General features: G+C 36.0%; 4 protein-coding genes across 43 annotated transcripts; 3 read left to right on the forward strand and 1 right to left on the reverse strand.

Moving 5' to 3' along the window:
* Nucleotides 1–3353: 3353 nt before the first annotated feature.
* On the forward strand, nucleotides 3354–5553 carry LOC129565091 (uncharacterized). Its single transcript, XM_055439497.1, has 5 exons — nucleotides 3354–3692; nucleotides 3761–4486; nucleotides 4632–4894; nucleotides 4969–5140; nucleotides 5308–5553. Exons 1-5 carry the CDS (start codon nucleotides 3591–3593, stop codon nucleotides 5416–5418), a joined length of 1374 nt encoding a protein of 457 aa, XP_055295472.1. The 5' UTR covers nucleotides 3354–3590; the 3' UTR covers nucleotides 5419–5553.
* A 98-nt stretch (nucleotides 5554–5651) lies between these two features.
* On the forward strand, nucleotides 5652–6974 carry LOC129565097 (calcium and integrin-binding protein 1-like). Its single transcript, XM_055439510.1, has 5 exons — nucleotides 5652–5886; nucleotides 5950–6197; nucleotides 6301–6472; nucleotides 6559–6588; nucleotides 6653–6974. The coding sequence occupies exons 1-5, from the start codon at nucleotides 5801–5803 to the stop codon at nucleotides 6672–6674; spliced, it is 558 nt and encodes a 185-aa protein (XP_055295485.1). The 5' UTR covers nucleotides 5652–5800; the 3' UTR covers nucleotides 6675–6974.
* Nucleotides 6975–7080: 106 nt separating this feature from the next.
* LOC129565094 (uncharacterized) lies at nucleotides 7081–8961 on the forward strand. Its single transcript, XM_055439507.1, has 4 exons — nucleotides 7081–7548; nucleotides 7640–7782; nucleotides 7975–8156; nucleotides 8369–8961. The coding sequence occupies exons 1-4, from the start codon at nucleotides 7215–7217 to the stop codon at nucleotides 8868–8870; spliced, it is 1161 nt and encodes a 386-aa protein (XP_055295482.1). The 5' UTR covers nucleotides 7081–7214; the 3' UTR covers nucleotides 8871–8961.
* Nucleotides 8962–9167: 206 nt separating this feature from the next.
* Nucleotides 9168–19124, reverse strand: LOC129565085 (glycerophosphocholine phosphodiesterase GPCPD1). 40 transcript variants are annotated; one of them, XR_008687565.1, is made up of 11 exons: nucleotides 18892–19040; nucleotides 18539–18790; nucleotides 17164–17346; nucleotides 16672–16963; nucleotides 13531–13916; nucleotides 12437–12877; nucleotides 12155–12349; nucleotides 11446–12075; nucleotides 11166–11312; nucleotides 10421–10661; nucleotides 9168–10341 (listed from the first exon to the last, which is right to left on the reverse strand). XR_008687565.1 is itself a non-coding variant. In XM_055439483.1 (10 exons), the coding sequence occupies exons 4-10, from the start codon at nucleotides 16895–16897 to the stop codon at nucleotides 10482–10484; spliced, it is 2205 nt and encodes a 734-aa protein (XP_055295458.1). In that variant the 5' UTR covers nucleotides 16898–16963; nucleotides 17164–17346; nucleotides 18539–18790; nucleotides 18892–19124; the 3' UTR covers nucleotides 9168–10481. The 40 variants fall into 40 exon arrangements, 33 of the variants coding, with proteins under 33 accessions (XP_055295458.1, XP_055295461.1, XP_055295460.1 ...); XR_008687566.1 differs by having other exon boundaries at nucleotides 18712–19046; XR_008687568.1 differs by having other exon boundaries at nucleotides 16672–16957; nucleotides 17152–17346; nucleotides 18712–19046.
* Between the last annotated feature and the right edge of the window lie 4 nt (nucleotides 19125–19128).

The following is a 19128-nucleotide window of genomic DNA, read 5'->3' on the forward strand; positions in this document are numbered from 1 at the left end:
GCATTGCTCGAGCTCTCATTATAAATACTGTGGTAATTTTTCGAAATTAAAAAAACCAGTCCCGTGACAAATATTTAAGCGTTATCGAATTCGCAACAGGAATCGGGAACAAAATATTGTATTCTCTTCTCTATGTGTGCTCCTCTCCCTTCCTGTCCCTCAATCTCTCTGCTTTGCATAACATGGAAAAGAACGATAAACAAGAAAAAAAGAATTCAATAATGTTGATGACGTTTAGTGATTTATTATGCATATCCTCCCGGGTTGCGTTCAAAGTTCGCAATGATCAAGAAAAACAGAGGCTCAAACACACATCTCGCACTGAAACAATCTCACTCTTTGTTCGTCATCAATTGACGAGATTAGATTTGGTTAGAAGTTCGCGCGTGCGTGGCTCTGAATCGAAAATCGTTGGGAAACCGGTCTGGCCCAGTCTCGCGACCACCATAACAACGTAGTTGCCTGTTTTGTTTTGATTTATTTCAAATTCCATCTTCTTGTTCGTTGTCAATTCCGATGGATGTTGGCCTGAGAGAGCAGTCTGTGCGCAACGATTTCGCATCCAAAAGTCATTACGAAGTAGTCAAACAACTGAAACAGACTTTGATTACTGTCGATTGCCCTTTGATATTCTCCCGTCTAGGATTTTTTTTTTCGCTTTTTCTGCTTGCTACTTGCTTTCGAAAAGGAATTGCTTCATTCGTCTCACGTCTCTTTGCCTCATCATAATAATCCAGAACGGCTTTTGTTTGGCTTTCGATCAACAACCAGTTATCGCATTCGGCTCATTTAATCAGGGCAGTTCATTTTTCCGTCAATATTTTCCATACTTATTTCGATGTAAACTTCCTCTCTGTTGAAATTTTTTGCTTTGGAATACAAAATTAAAAAAAAATCAAATATGAACACACAGTGGATTTCGTCCAATTCAGGCCATAAATAGACACTTGATAACCCCGGTCGAAATCTCGTAATCGTTGAACCGTATGAACCATCTTTACGCTACTCTCTCGGTATTTTTTGTTGTTGTTAATCGCAGTTCTGTGTGTGTGTGTGATATATTTCATTTTTATTGAGAGTTTAAAATTTGTGTTTGTGTTGGGAGCATGTGTCTGCGGTTGTTGGTGTTTTTTTATCAGTCGGGGGGTTTTATTCGCTTGCTATTTCGTTTGTTTCATACGTATTATAATATATATGTTTAAGATTTGTACATTTCAAACTTTGATAGTAGGTCAAACCGCAATTTTAAAGGAAAAGAAAATGATGCGGATCGTGATTCGATGGGACGAGGTCACAAATCATAAATTGAAATCTCTTCACGCTGCGCTCTCATCTCAAAATTTGTTCGATCGAAATCGAATGAAATTTTGTGTGCGAAACGATGTCGCTGATTCAAACACGGAATATGTTTTGTGTCTGATTGACGAAGAGAGTGAGAGTGAGACCGAAAAATCAGTAAATTCAAATTCGTTGCAAATTTTTATTCGCCTGGTTGATTTTAACAAAAATTTGTCTCTCGTATTTCTGCCCGGTGTTTCCAAACGTAAATATTCGCTAATCGTTAGACATTTGAATGAAGCGAAAATTCACATTAATCTCAATATTTCTCGTTTATTTTATGCAAGTAATTGACCCAATCTGAAACACGCAACGCACACGATATTACGACAGATAATGACGAAAAAAAATAAAAAATTAAATAAAAAGATGACTCTAATTTCAACAAAGAGTTTTTATGTGATTTGTAGCGAAACGTGTTCGCGAAAAGCGACATCAAAAGCAGCAAGCAACAAGTGACAACAAAAAAAAGAAACAGATCTTGTCAAATCACTTCCAGATCAACAACGTTTCAGTCATTTTCAAACCATTCAGCGTACCGACTTTCTTCCATGGCCGTCGTCGTTTCAATTCATGCATAATTTCACTTTCACTCTTATTCATCCATTTCTCTCTTTTTCTCTCTCTCACTCACTCCATCCCGCTCGTTTATATATTCGCGTTGCGATCGAGTGTTATGTTATTACGCTGCAAACAATGTATGAGCTGTACCTCAGCAGCAGCAGCAACAATAGCAGCGCAGCAAGAGTAGCAACGGCAACGACGACAGCGGCAGCAGCAGCAGTGGCAAGCATGCGATTGTGTGTATGCTATTCAAAACGACCGTAATTGCAGCCCGATTCATCAATCGGTACAATGTGCTGTGGCACGAAGACGGAACGCATTTCTCTCTCTCTCTCTTGGCGGCATAACAAATAGTCAGATTTCATTTCCTTCACACGGTGTCTTCTATTTTGTTCAATCATTGGCCTTTTTGCTTGCATCTCACACATACACAGCCTAACGAGATGCAATCGAAATCGAAACATTTGAAAAGATAAAATGCTCAATTTCATTTTCAAGATACAATTTTGAGCTACTGCATCACATTTACCGTGTCGATGTACTTGCGGGCTATGGTAATCGTTCATAAATTGCGGCATTTTATCATATTTTTCCTCATGCACATTCCCCCTCCCCATTTTTTTTTAAATGGCTTATTTGTATGCAACGCTAAACCAATTACTATTCAGTCAGTTCAATTTGATTTACGACCAAATCTTCGTCAAAGAATCACGCAAAACGAAAAGTACGAAGAAAACCGAATCATAACAATGGACTAATTGACAATGAATGTACGACGCCGCATGAAGGAGTGCGAAAAATAAATAATAACAACCATCCAGCAGCTCAGTTGATGGCAATACGAATATGAAATGTGTCATCACAAGTCTGTAAATGAATCCGAACGGCCAATATATATATTTTTTTGCCAATGACATTGGTAGTTTAGTCGTAAATCAACTTCTGTTTACATTGTTCGTTTACCTCGCTTAAGTCAATATGTGTTTAGGCATATTTCTGTTCGAGAGACCACAACCAAACCAGAAGCAGATATTTTTTGTGTTAACGCCAATTGTTTATTTGCTCACACTATCATGTTTTTTTTTGCATATATATAAATTCTTTGGCTCTAGTTTTTCCGTTGTGAATGTTCTGGTTAGTCTCTTCTGACCAGTTTAGCATATAATCACTTTTCCGTAACCTGCATACGCTTTCAAGGTAATAATGGATTGCATGAAAAGTTGTGTATCGAGGAATACTGAAGAAAAAAAACGTAATACTTTTGTATTCAACCAAACCTCATACCAACTGCTATAGCATAAAAAGCGTATGCTTTGAATACACATTCAAAGGTAAGTATGAATATGAAGAGAAAAAAAACACTCTCTCAATTTGATATTGAAAAACAACAACAATCGCACTTCCCATGAAGCATGCATATTGCAGTGCGGAGAGAGAGAGAGAGAGAGAGAGAGCAACAATTGTAACTGAAATTTACCATTTCCAACAACTGGAAACATTGACATTAGAAAGAGACAACCATAGAAATGTTCTGTTGCTATTTCATTTTGTGACATTTCCAGTTGTTGTTTTGAAACGTCAAAAATCCCGAAATGCCTTCATCTGGTGTTTTTGGCAGTGGTGTTTAGAGTAAAAGACAACAACATTTATCCTTGAGAGTTTCAACGTAAAAATTTGGATATTTCACCATGGCAGAATGCCTGCAAATGTCCCAAGATGATCGAAACGATGAGAACAGTGATACGGACGATGATGATTACGAGGAATTTTGTGAGAATTTTACATTTTCGGTGAGTTAGGCCACAATTTGTTTTCGATGAATGAGTGAAATAAAGCTGTGTAATTTATTTGTTTTTAGCCAACATCATCGACGTGTTGTGTATGTAATGGATATTATGCACCAAGTTTCGGTGAACCATTGTGTGGAACGTGTCATGCGTTTCTATTCCCGATAGCGGCCGAAGAGAAGCGTTCCACTGATTTGTCTGACAACGATGAAGATTCGGGCAACGATGAACCACCGTACAAGGAAGGTACAGTAAATCCACCAGCTGGGGCTCCTGTGTATCGAAATGCTCAAGGTGAACCACAGGCCGATTCCGATGAAGATATTGTTGGACCACCCGATGATGCACCACCACCACCGCCGCCGCCGCCGCCAATCATACCTATTGCATCAACATCAAGAAGCAATGATCGCATTGCTATTTATGAAAATGCATTTATGAACGATCGACCAGAACCACAACCACCACGAAATCTAAGACAGTATTTAAACGCATTGACCGAAGGTACACATGAAGCTAACCAGAACCCAATTCGACAAGCAGTCGTTGTCAATGACGTTAACAACGAAATGGTAGCAGCAACGACTAAACCTGGAACCATTTCAGCACTTCCAGTCGAAGTTTTACTTGTGATATTCTCCTATCTTGATGATATTTCGCTGTGTCATGTCGGCGAAGTGTGCAAACAATGGAAGAAAATCTTAGAAGTACATACACCACAATCACTATGGCAAAGAGCAACCAGAACCAGGTGGCCACTTTATCATCAGATTACCAACACTACCAATTGGTTTAAGGTAAATAGTTTGTGTACTGTGAATGACGTGATTTTTCTTAAAATAGCCCAATGTTCCACATTAAGGAGAATTTTAAAGTGTTGTTGATGATTTTCAATTTTTTAATTCGTTTTTTTTATCGTTTCCCTTTATTAACGCCAATTAGATCTATTCATCATTGATGTCATCATGTTTTTGTCGCACTTGTATCGTGCAAATGACATTACGGACACCGCAACAACGGGAGAATCATTTTAGAGCACGACGACTGCGTGGTGATATACGCACATTAACCGCTGACGCAACCGAAGGAATTGAAGCGGTTCCTCTTGATAATTCACTTTCACATTGGCAAGCTTCTATCATTGGACCACCTGGGAGCCCGTACGAAGGCGGAAAGTTCTTTTTACACATTTTGATTCCATTTTCGTAAGTTATCCAATTGATTAGAAATTGCGAAGTTGAGATTTGTACATGTAAATCATCTGTTTTTTTCATTGCAGGTACCCAATGCATCCTCCTGTTGTTCGATTTCTCACCAAAATCATTCATCCGAATGTGTCACGTCATGGTGACGTTGGAATTGATATAATTCAGCATAATTGGTCACTGGCCCTAACTATTTCGAAACTTTTGCTTAGCGTGCAAAGCCTCCTTACCGATCCTTTTACCGAGGTATGTTTTTTCAGTGATGAATTTTGATTTTTGGTATGGTGATTACTAGAAGTTACCACCTACTTTTGTAATAAAATTCATTGTATTTAATTGATAGCAGCAATTGAATCATGCCTAAACAATATTCCGTTTTCATATTTTTTTTTCTTCTCCACATTGGGTTATAGATTTGTATGGAGCCAGAACTGGGCCGTTTGTATGAAGAAGATCGGCCTCGATTCGAAGCATTGGCACGCCGCTTCACCTGGAAGTATGCGATGTTCGAAGTGATTCCATAAATTGACTGAAATCTATATTTTACCCTATATGTATCTAGATATTCTAAGTTTAATTGGAAGTCAGCAAATTATTGGATATAAGTTTCATTCAATTCAACGATTCGATGGTTGGAATAAAGACATGAATAATCGCAATGAAATATTGTTTATTTGGACCAGATGTTTTAAGTTTTACTTTTGTGTCGACCAGTCTTAATGTTATGATTGATTTTGTGACAAGCGCGAACTGTCATAATAATCAAGTGACAATCTGGTGATTCAGGAGAAAAAAAAGTTCTAAACATACGACTGGTTACCCATAAATTAGATTTTCCTCCTTAAAATTTAGCAAATATTGTGTTATTTACGCCGAACACTTGCCGTTTTTACACTGCCCAGTAGAATGGGACAAGCGAAGAGTCAGTTTTCCGATGAAGAACTTCAAGATTATGAAGACCTGACATTTTTCACCAAAAAGGAAATTCTACTGTACGTAAATGCAGCCCAGCCAATGTCATCTCATCTTATCACACTCTGTTGTTTTATTTTCAGTGCCCATAAAAAGTTCAAAGCATTAGCACCTGAAAAAGTGGGCCACAACAAGAATGCCAAATTGTCCATGCAAAAAGTACTTCAGTACCCTGAGTTGAAAGTGAATCCGTTTGGCGATCAAATTTGTAAGGTGTTTAGCTCAAGCAACGATGGTGATTGCACATTTGAAGACTTCCTCGATATGATGTCGGTGTTTAGCGATGCAGCTCCGCGATCCGTTAAGGCTGAACATGCGTTCAGGATTTTTGGTAAGAATTTGAAATAGTTTTTAAGGTTATGGTCTGATTTTTAAGTCATGGTGGATTATAAAAATGAAGAATGTAGGAATTAATGAAGAAAATTGGGTTATAGATTTTGATGGTGATGACATGTTGGGGATTGGTGACTTGAAACAAGTGATTGAACGCTTGATCGGACCACAAAATAATCTTTCGGATAACGACATGAAACAGCTGATACAGAACATTTTGGCAGAGGCTGATTTAGATGATGACCACGCTCTCAGCTTTCCGGAATTCGAACAGTGAGTCATTCAATTTCAATGGCATTGAAATTTAGCACTAAAATCCAATACTAAAATAATAAAAAAAAATCTATTTTCTTTTGCAGCATCATTGACAAGTCTTCCGATTTTATAAAGTAAGCTGCCAAGACCATTCATCTCTGGTGACCATGAAACTAATGACGTTCTTTTCAATTTCAGCTCGTTTCGGATGCGTTTATAAGCACACAATTCACGGCCTATCAACATTGGTGTATCTTTTACTTTTGTCGACTTAAACCTTTTTTAGACTTGAGCAATTTTGCACAACATTTTAAGACTTCGGCAATTATTTTAGACTTGACTTCTTTTGTTTATACGTGTTATACGCGTTATTTGTTTGTGATTTTACACTATATTATTACCTAAAATAAGGCTTAAAAATCGGTTTTTCTTTTCATTTTTACGCAATACATAATCTGTATTATCTATTGTACCAAGCCAAAACCGAAATAAAAACGAAATCAATTTAATAAGGATATAAGGCCATAGTGTTCTATTTCATTATGAATTTTTCACATCGAGTGCATTCTTTGGTTGATTCATTCTATTTCATTCAACGCAAAAGACGTGTGTAATTTTGGGACAAAATGGTAAATGTGTCAAAAATAGTTCGAAATTTCTCCGCCAGTCTTCACTGCACCTTTTGAAGTTTGTTGATAGAAATAACTAGGCATAAAACAGTTTGTTGCAAGCGTTTTGTTCAGAAAAACTTGAATCAAAAATGTCTGAAGTGGCCGAAGAAGAGAATCCAACCGCTGTAACAACGATTCGGGAAACTGTGAAAGAAAACATTCGAATCGCTCGATTAAGACATCGTCAAGATGAGCTTGATAACTTGCGTATTACACACGGCGATCCTGAAGATGATTCGATCAACTTGCAAACGTTTACGAAAAACGATGTGCTGGATATTGCGAACAAAATCAAGAAACAACGGCATGCATCGACAACGGATCTGTTGAAATTATGTCATGCATTTCTTCAGAGTATCGACAACATCAACTGTTTTGTTAATACAACCGGTGCCGTGCCGGTCATTGTCAAGGAAATGACAGGTAAATCATTCGATGAGGCTTAAGTGCTTGAATTGAATTTAACATTGAAATTTTGAATTAAATTCGTTTTCAAATCAATTTTCATTTGTAGGGAAAAAAACGGAAACACAAATGCTGGCCATTGAATGTCTGTGCAATTTGTCTCTTGGTTCAGAGGACACATCAGAGAAAGTAGCACAGAAGGCAGGCACTTATTTGCATACATTTTTACAGAGTTCCAACGAATCAATCGTTGTAAGTACTTTCTGGTGTGGGAAAAAGTTCAATTGTTTCTTTTTCTTTTTTAACCGTTCAAAATTGAAACGATTCCTGAATTGTAGCATTTATTGACTTTTTAAATGGAAGTAAATTTCGACATCGCAAATCGGAAAAACTTAAATAAAACTTCCACCAATTAACCATTTTGATCTGGTCATTTCTTTACAGAGAACTTCATTGTGGTGTTTAACCAATTTGATTGTTGCTGGGAAAAAACCGTTGAAAATTATGATTAGTCAAGAAATAATCAGTGCATTGATCAATGTCACGCTTTCAATTCACAACCGAAATCTGACCGATGAGTCATATGTTGCAATTGAATTGATTCTGGATCATGGCGGTGTACCAAGGTGAGAACTATCAATTGGAATTTCGATGAAAAATTGGATTTTTCATGAAAATGTCGGAAAAGAGTAGAAAAAAACTTAATTTTTTACGTTTTCTATTCATTTTTGTCCTTATTGCACCGCACCTACCGAATCTGTCATATTTCAATTCATTTACTAATTTCAAATTATGCCTTTACAATGTTTCCATCCATTCAATGCTTGGACCATCACAGGCCATCAGATATTGAAACACTGTGTGCGAAGTGGATTTTGCATCAAGAAGCGCCACTCGATTTGGGAAAAACAAAAATCGTCTATAAATTGTTGAATTTGCTTGAGTTTAAGTCCAACGATGCAATCGAAATGGATAAGTTGGTGTATATTTGTTTCGGAACGCTTCTTAACCTGTATGATGTCACGTCGTCTTCTCCGCCGGCACCATCGGAGTCTAGAGAATTTCTTCATCAAGTCGTTCTTCTCATGCGGATTTGTTCGAATCTTGTGGCGCTGGAAAATTCGTATGCTGACTACATCATCGACAATTGGTTTAGAACACAGTCTCGTTCGTTAGCTACCTTTTTCAATTACTTCATCAAACAAATGGCTGCAACGAATCTTTCGATCGAAGAAATCTATTGGTTTATCGGCAATCTAATGAAATGCCAACTCAGTGATACCACGCTAAAATACGTGGAAACTGATGAATTTTTTGCCAAAATCCAAATGGAGGTGTGATGAAAATGTAAAAATTACTTAAACAATTCGAAAAATTGTAACAAAAAACTGCGAAAAATAAATGAAAAAGAAAATTTTTATTTAAAAAAAATGCTCTGAATTTTAATTTTCGAAAAAATGCCACTGGAAGCAAATTTTATTTCAACTCTTTGGTGATAATCCCAACGTGTGATGGTTGAGGCAATGCCTCAATGGAAGACTTGAAGTGAATTAAATAAGGCATCAAAAGAATTTGATGATTAAAAAAGTAAATCGTATCGCAATTTCCAATCGAAAATTGCAAAAAAAGTGTTGTCATTGTTTCGTTTTGGTTTATTTTTAGTCCATTTTTGTTTGTTAAAATTTATAATGGAGAACTGTGGAAAAAAATAGTGGAGTATTTCAATCAACATTTGTTACTTATCATAGGAAAGTGAAGTAAACGAATATGTTCATTGTTCTCGGGACGAATTTGTTTTGTTTTTTTTGTTTGAAGAAAATTGTCTTATGCAGTAGTTTCAAGCTTATTATTTTGGCTCTATAGATTTCTTTAGATATTAGTTACAACTATAATCAAATTACCATTTCAAACAAACTTAATCTTTCGCAAAAACGACGACACCGAATGTTTTTTTCTTCTTACTTTTTTTTGAGTAAATGAAACAGCCTCAATGGCTCCATTATCAATCCTATCTCTTATACATAAAGAAGATTTCACTTAACACTTGAGTAATTGGTTAGCTTTTATTATAAATGTACTATAACATGATGAAATTGAAAAAATCTAAAAACATGAACAACAGAAGAGAATTTTAAAATTTTATGCGAAAAAAATTAAATAGAATAAAAGGAGAGGAAATTCAATGGTTTGATCAACAAATAAAATCAGAAGAAATAGAACAAATTATGTTTGCGGAAAAGAAATGAAACATGAACAGCAAAAGACGTTATAATAGTAAAATCTCTAGCTTATGCAAAATTGTCGAAATGGTCTTTAAAGACATCAATTGTAACAATATGTGTTGGATAGCAATTGCAACGTGCGACTGGCCCTAAGAAAATACCATTGGCATAAACGAAGCGGGATTCGATCCAGCCCTTTTACAAACAAGCCAATTCTACTTTTATAATACAATTTTTTTTAAATTATGAGCCCTAAAATCTCAGCCTCAGTAGTGTTTTTGCCCAGATTTTTTTCTACGTCCTCAATTTTTATTCTTATCACGCCAAAGCTATCTGAATGATTGGGAAAAAACCTACGCACTTCCATCATTTCGTCCGAACAAATGAAAAAATTATTTCATTTTTTATACCTTTTTCACTCGCACTCGTTTATCCTCTCATTCCTCCATTCTCATTACACTCATTTGCAAATTGTTTTTATTCGTATGTAAATTTGTCTCTAATTTTTTTTTCGCTTGATTGTTGCTGGCGCTGAGTGTTTACATTTTTTCTGCTATCAGCCGACTTAAAAGTAGTATTGAAACGGTGTCTAAAAATATAAATTATCATTTGTTTGTACGATGAATTCTTTTTTTTTCAAATTTCAAAAACAATAATCTGTCTCGTGCCTATTCTCGCGTCTCGATACTTTTGGGATATTGTGTTTCACTGTCAAATGGAGGGCACAAATTAATTATTGTCAATTCGCACTGTCGCTCCATTAGCTAGGGAATTGGCAGACTCATTGAATGAGCTACTGGATTCGGTTATCATTGACGTTGAGCTATGATCATGTTTTGCTTGCTCCAACTGCCTCAGACGTAAAATATCCTTTTGTGACTCCTTTCCTTCCACGTAAAATATACTTCGCTACAGTTTTGAATAATAAAAAAAAATCACAGGGACATTAATACAATTTGGAATACAAAGTGATGACACTGACTAAGTAAGCGTAAGTGTTTCATTTATGCAAAACATAAAATTTCATTTATGAATAAATTTTTGAATTGTGTGCTTTGTACAATGTGAAATCATGTCAATTTTTGCGTTTGATCAAACGATGGCCAAATTAGTTTGCTTTTTATATATTGAATAAATGCTACGAATGGACATTTATTTGTGATCTGCAATGATGAGAAAAAGAGTGGAAAATGAAATTTGCTTGAAATTGACGTCGAAGCGAAATTGATTGTAAGTGGTCAATATATTGAATATACTTAACACTCATTAACGATTTGTTTGAGTCTTGTGTACGGTAAAACAATCAGAGGGAAATTTTCAGAAATAAACACTCATTACACACAAGTATCGACTTGAAAAAATTCTCTTTGTAGAAGTTCGACTATCAATAAGTATATTAAAAACCAGCTTCACCTTTTCATTTTTCTCCGTTAATTTGTCCATTTTGTCGTAGATAATGCCGTGGATATTCAATTCTTTCAAAAATTTGATCGTTTCTTTGCAATTGTTCTCATCGCCCCAACAGAAAACGATTAGACCAAGATCGGTGGCTAAATTCAACTGGAATGAAAACCGATTTGGTTGAATATTGTGTCAGATTTTTTCAAAAAAAATGATTTGTTAAATTAATAGGTTAAAAAATATGAAAAGAATCAGCAATGCATTAAAAATGTCCTTCAATAAAGAACCCTACCTGATTCGTATCACGTAGCAAATCCATAGTATGTGCAACAATTCCCAACAGTTCATTTGAATTGGCATGGAACACTGCATTTGCAATGGTGTCACCGCGTGGGTCATGGAAGCTTTCATACCGATCAGAAATACCCTGCGACAAGAACATGACAGGATAAAGATTTTGTTTTTTGCGTAACATTGTACAAATATCGGGATCAAAGCATGAGAACACCACTCGACGATCGCCAGCTTTGCTCAACACTACATCCAAAATACAGTCCAGATATACATTTGGATTTTTGTTGACACGATCCATTTCGTGTCTGCCATCATGTAATTCCATGTTCCACTTGATTTCAATATTAAATCCGACACTTTCATCGAGGGCATCAAACACATCAGAGAGCGGTGGAAATGGTTGATGTTCATCCAAATGCTCATCAAAGAATTTCGGCTGTCTCGTTTTACCTTCAACTTGATGATAGACTTTCAAGTGATTCAACTGGTCTAATGTTAATTCATTCATTGGTAATTCGAGGTAATCATTTTCATCCAGAGACCTTTTCTTCTTCAACGAAACATACACGTGAAAATCGTGGTAGATAACCGGTACCAAATCTTTGCTCAATTGAACATCGAATTCGACCTAAAAAAAAATTCTTGATTTTTGTACAAAGACAAGAAATCCAAATAATTTTTATGGACAGAAAAAGATATATTCTTACCATATCTGCTCCAGCATCACCGGCACGACGAAGTGATGCGATGGTATTTTCTCGAATTGCATCGTCTCCTGACGTTGGCTTAAAACTAGTTCCCGCTCCACGGTGTCCAACATCAAGACCTGTCCATCGTTTGTTCCAGTGTCGGCAAAACGATCGCTTCATATTCAATTGCACCGATGAGTTCAATGGTGAAATCTGTGTTCGAGTCAGAAGCCAAATAGAATATAATAATTTAAGTCGTATAAAATGAGTAAAAAAAAACATAAAAATGTAAGATCATACCCGAATGTATTCAATGTTCATCATACCGAGCGGACGATGTTTGGTCGCACACGTGATGGGTATTTCAATTTTTCCATCGGATTTGCGTAAAACATTTGGCAATATATAATGATAGCCTAAATGATGGGGTGGTTCGTTATCATCAGGTGACACCCTGGAACTATATGTATACAGATCGATTAGAAAAGCGACATTCTCTGGATCGCCGACGCTCACATTAAATATCATAATGTCATCGGTGTGATAGGGTCGACCGAATTGGTTTTGTGGTTCGAACACATTTGATGTTGATTTAAGCGTAGCCACTTCAGCAAAAGCATACACCGGTTGCTCAGTACCGCCATTCTCGCGCGTATCATTTGACAATGAATCTTCAACTTCGAACAAATTGCCATGGGCTGAAGATTCAGTGGAGTTTATGCGCAAATTCATTGGCGTCAACTAAAATCAAATTTAAATCATTGATTTGGTTGGTTTCATCGTTTTTTTTTTTTGGAGGAGGGGAAATGAGAAAAAGAGGATTTTTCCAATTTTGAAGGAAATCGATTCAATTCTGAAGAAATATGTTAATTATAAACGCTTTCACTATCCTATGATTGTGGCCCTAATCAAATGAATCCAATGAAATAACTAATATCAATATTTACTACCAACTTGATAGGCAAACAACCTGCACAATAATAACCTGCTTTCAATCGTCATCTACTAGATCTGAATTGTGTGTTGATATGTCAGTAATAATGCAAGTCGGCTAATTAGCCGCTGATAAAGCGTTATCGTTTGCCGCCATGCACTAAATCAAAACAAATACCGCCGGTTTAATCGAAACAACAAAACAATCAAAATGTCAAAGAATAAACAGTATTAAGTCATTATCAGCGATTATATTTAGCTTTAGTCTTTAAATGGGACAAATTTTTTGTATGTACACAAAAAATTTTCTTCATCAAACTCACTTCATGGAATATTTCTGCGTTTTGAAACTTGAACGTTCTTCTATTTTAAACTCTCCCGACGTTGAAAGTGATTGAAACATAACGATAGGAGCAGAATAATTTGACAGATAACCAAATCGACGCATGGATCATCCTTACCTTGACATAGAGTAAGCGATTTTTCAATTTCTGCTTCAAAATAAATGGATTGCGAATGAATTTAAATTGGAACACAGTTTCGGTCGTCAACCAGCCTCGGTCGATTTTCTCCACCCCATTAATATCGCCAAATGTATCGATTCCGGGAACATTGTTTTTTGACGGTGAGCTGGGCTTCGGCACGGCTGTTTCGGCAACGGGAGACAATTTGAAATCAATTTCTGTGACCTCTCCATGGTCGGCGGAAATTAGGCGTGGATTCAAATGGGTTTCCCATCGGCGTACGTGTACATTCTCTGTCATCGGGTCAACAGTGCAAACCAAGTAACGATACGGCACGTCTTTATTTGCCGGAATATAAATACCACGTGACCATACATTCGAATCTGTGTGCAAAAACAAGAGGACGGAAATTAGTACGCAAGCATTGTTGTGATAGCAACGTTTATTGATAAGTCTTTTTGTGTCTGTGTCTCAACACCAAATAAAATGTGATTAAGGATCGGTGCTGGAATTCTACGACTTTTGCCGAATCCGAATTAGAATCGGAATCTTGTCACAACTCCATCCTCACACCATCTTGCCACTCACCGTTTCATTACATTATTTGTGACAAAAACAATAAGAAGTATTATTCTTCAAATATGGATAAATGGATCCAAACTATAAGACTCTTATAGTTACTTACGCTAAAGAGTCCAGTTAATTTTTTCCGTATTTGCAGAAAAAAATTCGGTAACTCTTGAAGTTGGTAGAATCATTTCGAATAAAATTCTCAAAATTCCGATTCAATTTTTCCGATTGTGGCTCACTGGGAGTTTTATTCAGAATGATTCTACTAACTTCATGGGTTACCGATTTTTTTTTTTTTTTGAAAATGCGGAAAGAATCATACAATATTATGTGAATAATTTGTATCCGTTTATTTATATTTGAAAAATAATTCTTATTGTTATTTATGAGAAAAAATCTAATGGAACGGTGAGTAAAAAGATGATGCGAGGATGGAGTTGTGACAAGATTCCGATTCGGCAAAAAAAGTGTCGTAGAATTCCAGCACAGATTATGTTCATACAATTCAGAATGACTCTCTTCAAACGTGATCAAGTGTATTGGAATATTTTTAAATTGGAACTCAATGAGTTTGGTTCATATTCTGTTATCACATAAGTGTGATGATATTTTTGAAATGATATCAGAATTTACCGTAATCATTCTACTGAAAAACGTGTGCACCAGCAAGATTTTAACCTTTGGATTTATTGATTAACAACCCATTGTTTATGACACATAAATTGGTATGAATCGTGATCATTCCATTGTTATTACACTAACTCTATAAAATTGTAAGCCATCTTTGGGTGGAACGGTTTCAGAATTAAAAATTCATTTATCTTCCAAAACAGTTCCTGTTTCGAGCAAAAGGCTGAGATGGTTGAATATGCAATTGTTTGCATTACTTCGATCATACTCGATTATTCTGATTAGAGCTTGTTTACGTAATCACTTTTTGTTTTCTAAAATGGTTTAAATCGTCAATAATAGATCATATCGCATCATAATAACGACAATGTTCATCCAGCTACCGAAGCCAATGGGAGTGACTGACGGCGGGCATTTTTGACATAAAAATGTTACCAAGTTAAAAGTGGAATATTTATCGTTTTTTTTTTTGCTTCACCGATAAGCAAGCTGGGCAATTGTAAATAATGAATATCATCAGGCTTGAATTGTGATAAGACTGGAAAGTTATTGACATATAATGGTATATAGCTGGAGCGTGCCTATCAATAAATGGCTGTTCAATAAATTAAATATTTTATATATTGCAAAAAATGCGATATTTCTTCCCCAAGCCATATTTTTTCTACCTTCAAACAAATAGAATGTGCTGCACGGTTTAACTAATTTCCATTCGATATAGCCATTTGGTGGAAGTTCTCATGGTAGAACGAAATGATTAAAATAACTGACGCAGAAAGCTAAAGGAGGGCTAGAAAATCGATTTCAAAGAATGAAGAAAAGAAAAAAATTGGATAACAAATGAGAAATAAAGGATAAAATAGTACATACTGAATAAATCGAAAACAACAAGAAAATCACTGGATTCGATGTAGAACAGAGTAAAAACGTGCAAACCACGAAAGGTCGTCAGTCAATTGCTCACTTTTCATGTGCTTTCCGGTGCAATTTGTTATTTTCCACCTTTGAATTACTGAAACCGTAACCAAATATTGGCGTTATGGAATGCGTCTGGCCGAAAGAAACGCTGGCTTTCTTTCGGATTCGATGACCTTGTGTAAATTTCACCTTGCACATAGAACTGTGTTAGTTTTATATGAGAATGTTTTTGAATGTCGCATCGCCTTGACAATGAGTGCACATTTTTTTTCTTCTCGGAACGTCGATCAAAGAACGAGTGAAAATGATAGTAAACAAGAATCAACGACAAATTATCGTGAAGCGAAGAAGAAAATATGAGCTGAGCTTTCGTCGGTGTGATGAATTTTTTAATCAGTGCGACGACGTCAAATATCGTCAAAAACATCACAAAAAATGAAAAAATAGATAGTTCATTGCTCCGACGTTCAGCTCAGCAATACTACGTATTCACTGAATCAACGTCGAAACGCGCAATTATCACTAGTTCTATCCGAGACTTGTTCATTTTCAACTGTTATTATTCTCTGAAATATTTGCGATTTCGTGGTTCTCGGTAGATACTTATTTTGTATTGTTGCCAAAAAAATGACGAAAGTGATTACGTTTCTGCGGCTATTTTCTCTGCGCAAAAGATTTTGTGCTACAATTTTCAGATAGAATTTGGAATTCATTCGACAAAATGCAACGACAATACTTTTCGCCACAAAAACTCGGTTCGGTGAAAAAGAGCATTTATCAACGTTGATAATATTATAGCATCCAATTTTGTTTACAAATTAAATTTAACTCGTTGGCATGGCGTGCACAGTTTATTCATAAGTAACAGTATAGTTTTATCACATTGTTCTCCCCCTCGGGAACGGTTTCTATTCTCATGATTATAGTTCACATTTCACACAGGAAATTTTTTATGTTTCACATTTGTTTGACTTGTCGAGTTTATTTTATTTATTTATTTAGTCTGTCGAATCAACTCACCATTTTCGCGATTCAATTGAACACAATGAGCGGGCAACCAACGACCGAGGCTCGAACATTCACCAGTCACAGCGACTCTTTCGCCGGGCTCCAAATGCTGATTAACCAACACGCGAAATGTATGCAATCGACCATCATTTCCGACTAGAGTTTGACCATTTGCTGGACCTTGGCTCGATTCAGCCGATATAGCCTCACTATTATTTCCGAACAACCAACGCTGCATTGGGATTAGTTTTTTTGTGTCAAATTTTGGTACAGATGAATTTGAACTATTAACAGGTAGCTGATGCTAGAAGAAGAGGATTTTTATTCAGATCATCATGATTTGAACCAGTCAAAGCACAAATTTAATTGAATTTTACAAAAAATAGAAAAAAGATGCGAAGGTCAAAAGAAAAACAATGAAGAAAAAAAAACGAATAAAAAAAATCGTTGACAAATTTTTCTTTCTTGAAGCAAACTAAATATTTCACTCACTCTGTTAATTACCTGCGTAATTTGGGTGCGAATACGTCAAAGTACCGCACGCGCCGAATAAAAAAAATTGTAGGCCACTATTTAATTAACTATTTAATTTTACTTTCACTTTCTGTCAAATACTAAAAAAAATCACAATTTTGCTGTCTGTTTTTATCCACGGGCGACTAATCTGTCATTTTTTCTGTTTGAAATCTGCAATTAAAATATGTTTTGTTATAAAACATTGACAAATTCTTTTTTTTTCTGTCTCAATGTGAACTTTGAACACTTCTTTTAAAACAAACAGCAAAAGTCTACTGAAACAAAAGCAAATCGCCTCGTTCGCTGCTCTGAGATGATTTAATTGAACAAAATCGGCGATTTAGAAACGTGCAGCGACTAACCCCACAATGATTTTGAGCTTTTTTTCAACAAATGTATCACAATTGAGTTGTGCACAATAACAAATTGAGAAACACTGGAGAAGCTTCAGTGCGAAAATGAAAACACATGCCAGAAACGAATATGTTATATACGTGATAGCGTAATAAAAAGGTATAGAAAAAAGCGAGACACACAGAGAGAAGAAACGTGAATTGTGATTATCAAGTAACGTGATTATCGTATGACACACAACATATGAACAGTTGTGTAGGCTACCCAATGTGTACAGAGTAGACACCTAGTACATAGAGCGAGTATCAATTTGGCGATTGCCGTTGGCTTAGTTTTCATATGGTGTTTTTGTGATAACGACGACGACGATGGCAGCAGCGGCATCAGTGTCAACAACAACAATGCGCCAAAAATATCTGTTTTTTTTTCAGTGCGTATATGCGACACGAGCCTCTCTGTTTGCTGAAAATAAAATACAACTACAAATTTAGATCTGACAAACGTGTCGACATTTTGTGCTACAAACATAAACAGCCTAAATAAATATGTTGGAACGAAATTCCGAGTTGCTCACGCGACGACATTTCGAAGAGAAAACTCACAAAATACGAACACCACAATAAAAAGCCGCAGGGTGACAGAAAAAAAAAACGGCCGCACACATCGACACGATCGATGAAATATATGTACTTTGCCCTCGTCACAAACAAACACCTCTTTGATGCTGAAAGCGACTGATTGTTTCGGCAGTCGCAAACGTCTTACTTTCTCTCTTTCCCCTTTTCCACACTCCTTCGCGCCTATTTATACACGCACACACAGACACTAAATCGAATAATGTAGCGTGAACAAATGGCGATGCATTTGCAAATGTAATAAAATGCTTGAAATATACATGCTCTAATCGCAGCAATGAACTGATTTTATTCTTGTAAACTGTTGCTGTTATTGAAAATCAAGTGAGTTTTATTGAGAACGAAGGAGAACAATATTGAACGTAAAAAATTACTTGATTCCACTTTTTCGCTCAACTTGAACGCATTTTTCTCTATCGCCTCTATTTTAAATCATAGTTTTGTTTATCCAAACAATTTTATTACGCGTTATTCAAAATTTTTCACTGAACAAAACCACACTTTTGACAAATGGTTCTCAAGGTTTCATCCAGTTTCGTACACTCACTAGCGAATTTTTCGATACATTCCACTAAGATTGTTACGCTGTCCTAATGTCACTGTCCATATTTTTGCTTCAACTACTTCTGCTTGGAAAACGAAATGACGTATTAAAGTGTTTGGTGCAACGTCTGTTTTCTTTAGAATGCACACACAAAATCAAACATTTCCTGAATTAAAACACAACCTCTTCGTGCGTTGAAACAACAATGTCACTCATATCAATGCGAAAAAAATTACGATATAATTCACACATTCGTTGCTACACAATAGCATATATACTCGTTTGCCTGCCAGGCCAAATTGCAACACAGTGAACACTGAATGCGATTATAAACAAATGTTGACGTTTTATCAAATGCATTCATTCTCTCGTTCGTGTAGAGACGAAGTAGTGAGGGAAAGAAAAATCCGCATCGTGAAG

This window comes from Sitodiplosis mosellana, unplaced genomic scaffold, assembly GCF_009176505.1.
Source record: "Sitodiplosis mosellana isolate CC-2019 unplaced genomic scaffold, AAFC_SMos_1.0 Smas_scaffold_2, whole genome shotgun sequence".
Lineage (NCBI taxonomy): Eukaryota > Metazoa > Arthropoda > Insecta > Diptera > Cecidomyiidae > Sitodiplosis > Sitodiplosis mosellana.

Bases quoted from the DNA above. Each gene is read 5' to 3' on its own strand.
- LOC129565091 (XM_055439497.1), top strand. From the start codon at position 3,591: ATGGCAGAATGCCTGCAAATGTCCCAAGATGATCGAAACGATGAGAAC. The intron at 4,487-4,631 runs GTAAATAGTTTG...AACGCCAATTAG, and splicing joins ACACTACCAATTGGTTTAAG to ATCTATTCATCATTGATGTC. The intron at 4,895-4,968 runs GTAAGTTATCCA...TTTTCATTGCAG, and splicing joins CACATTTTGATTCCATTTTC to GTACCCAATGCATCCTCCTG.
- LOC129565085 (XM_055439483.1), bottom strand. From the start codon at position 16,897: ATGCAGCGTTGGTTGTTCGGAAATAATAGTGAGGCTATATCGGCTGAA. The intron at 13,917-16,671 runs GTGAGTTGATTC...TTTTGCACACAG, and splicing joins TCAATTGAATCGCGAAAATG to ATTCGAATGTATGGTCACGT. The intron at 10,662-11,165 runs GTGAAGCTGGTT...TCAAAACTGTAG, and splicing joins TAACGGAGAAAAATGAAAAG to CGAAGTATATTTTACGTGGA.
- LOC129565097 (XM_055439510.1), top strand. From the start codon at position 5,801: ATGGGACAAGCGAAGAGTCAGTTTTCCGATGAAGAACTTCAAGATTAT. The intron at 6,198-6,300 runs GTAAGAATTTGA...ATTGGGTTATAG, and splicing joins ACATGCGTTCAGGATTTTTG to ATTTTGATGGTGATGACATG. The intron at 6,473-6,558 runs GTGAGTCATTCA...TTTCTTTTGCAG, and splicing joins AGCTTTCCGGAATTCGAACA to CATCATTGACAAGTCTTCCG.
- LOC129565094 (XM_055439507.1), top strand. From the start codon at position 7,215: ATGTCTGAAGTGGCCGAAGAAGAGAATCCAACCGCTGTAACAACGATT. The intron at 7,549-7,639 runs GTAAATCATTCG...TTTCATTTGTAG, and splicing joins CATTGTCAAGGAAATGACAG to GGAAAAAAACGGAAACACAA. The intron at 8,157-8,368 runs GTGAGAACTATC...GGACCATCACAG, and splicing joins GATCATGGCGGTGTACCAAG to GCCATCAGATATTGAAACAC.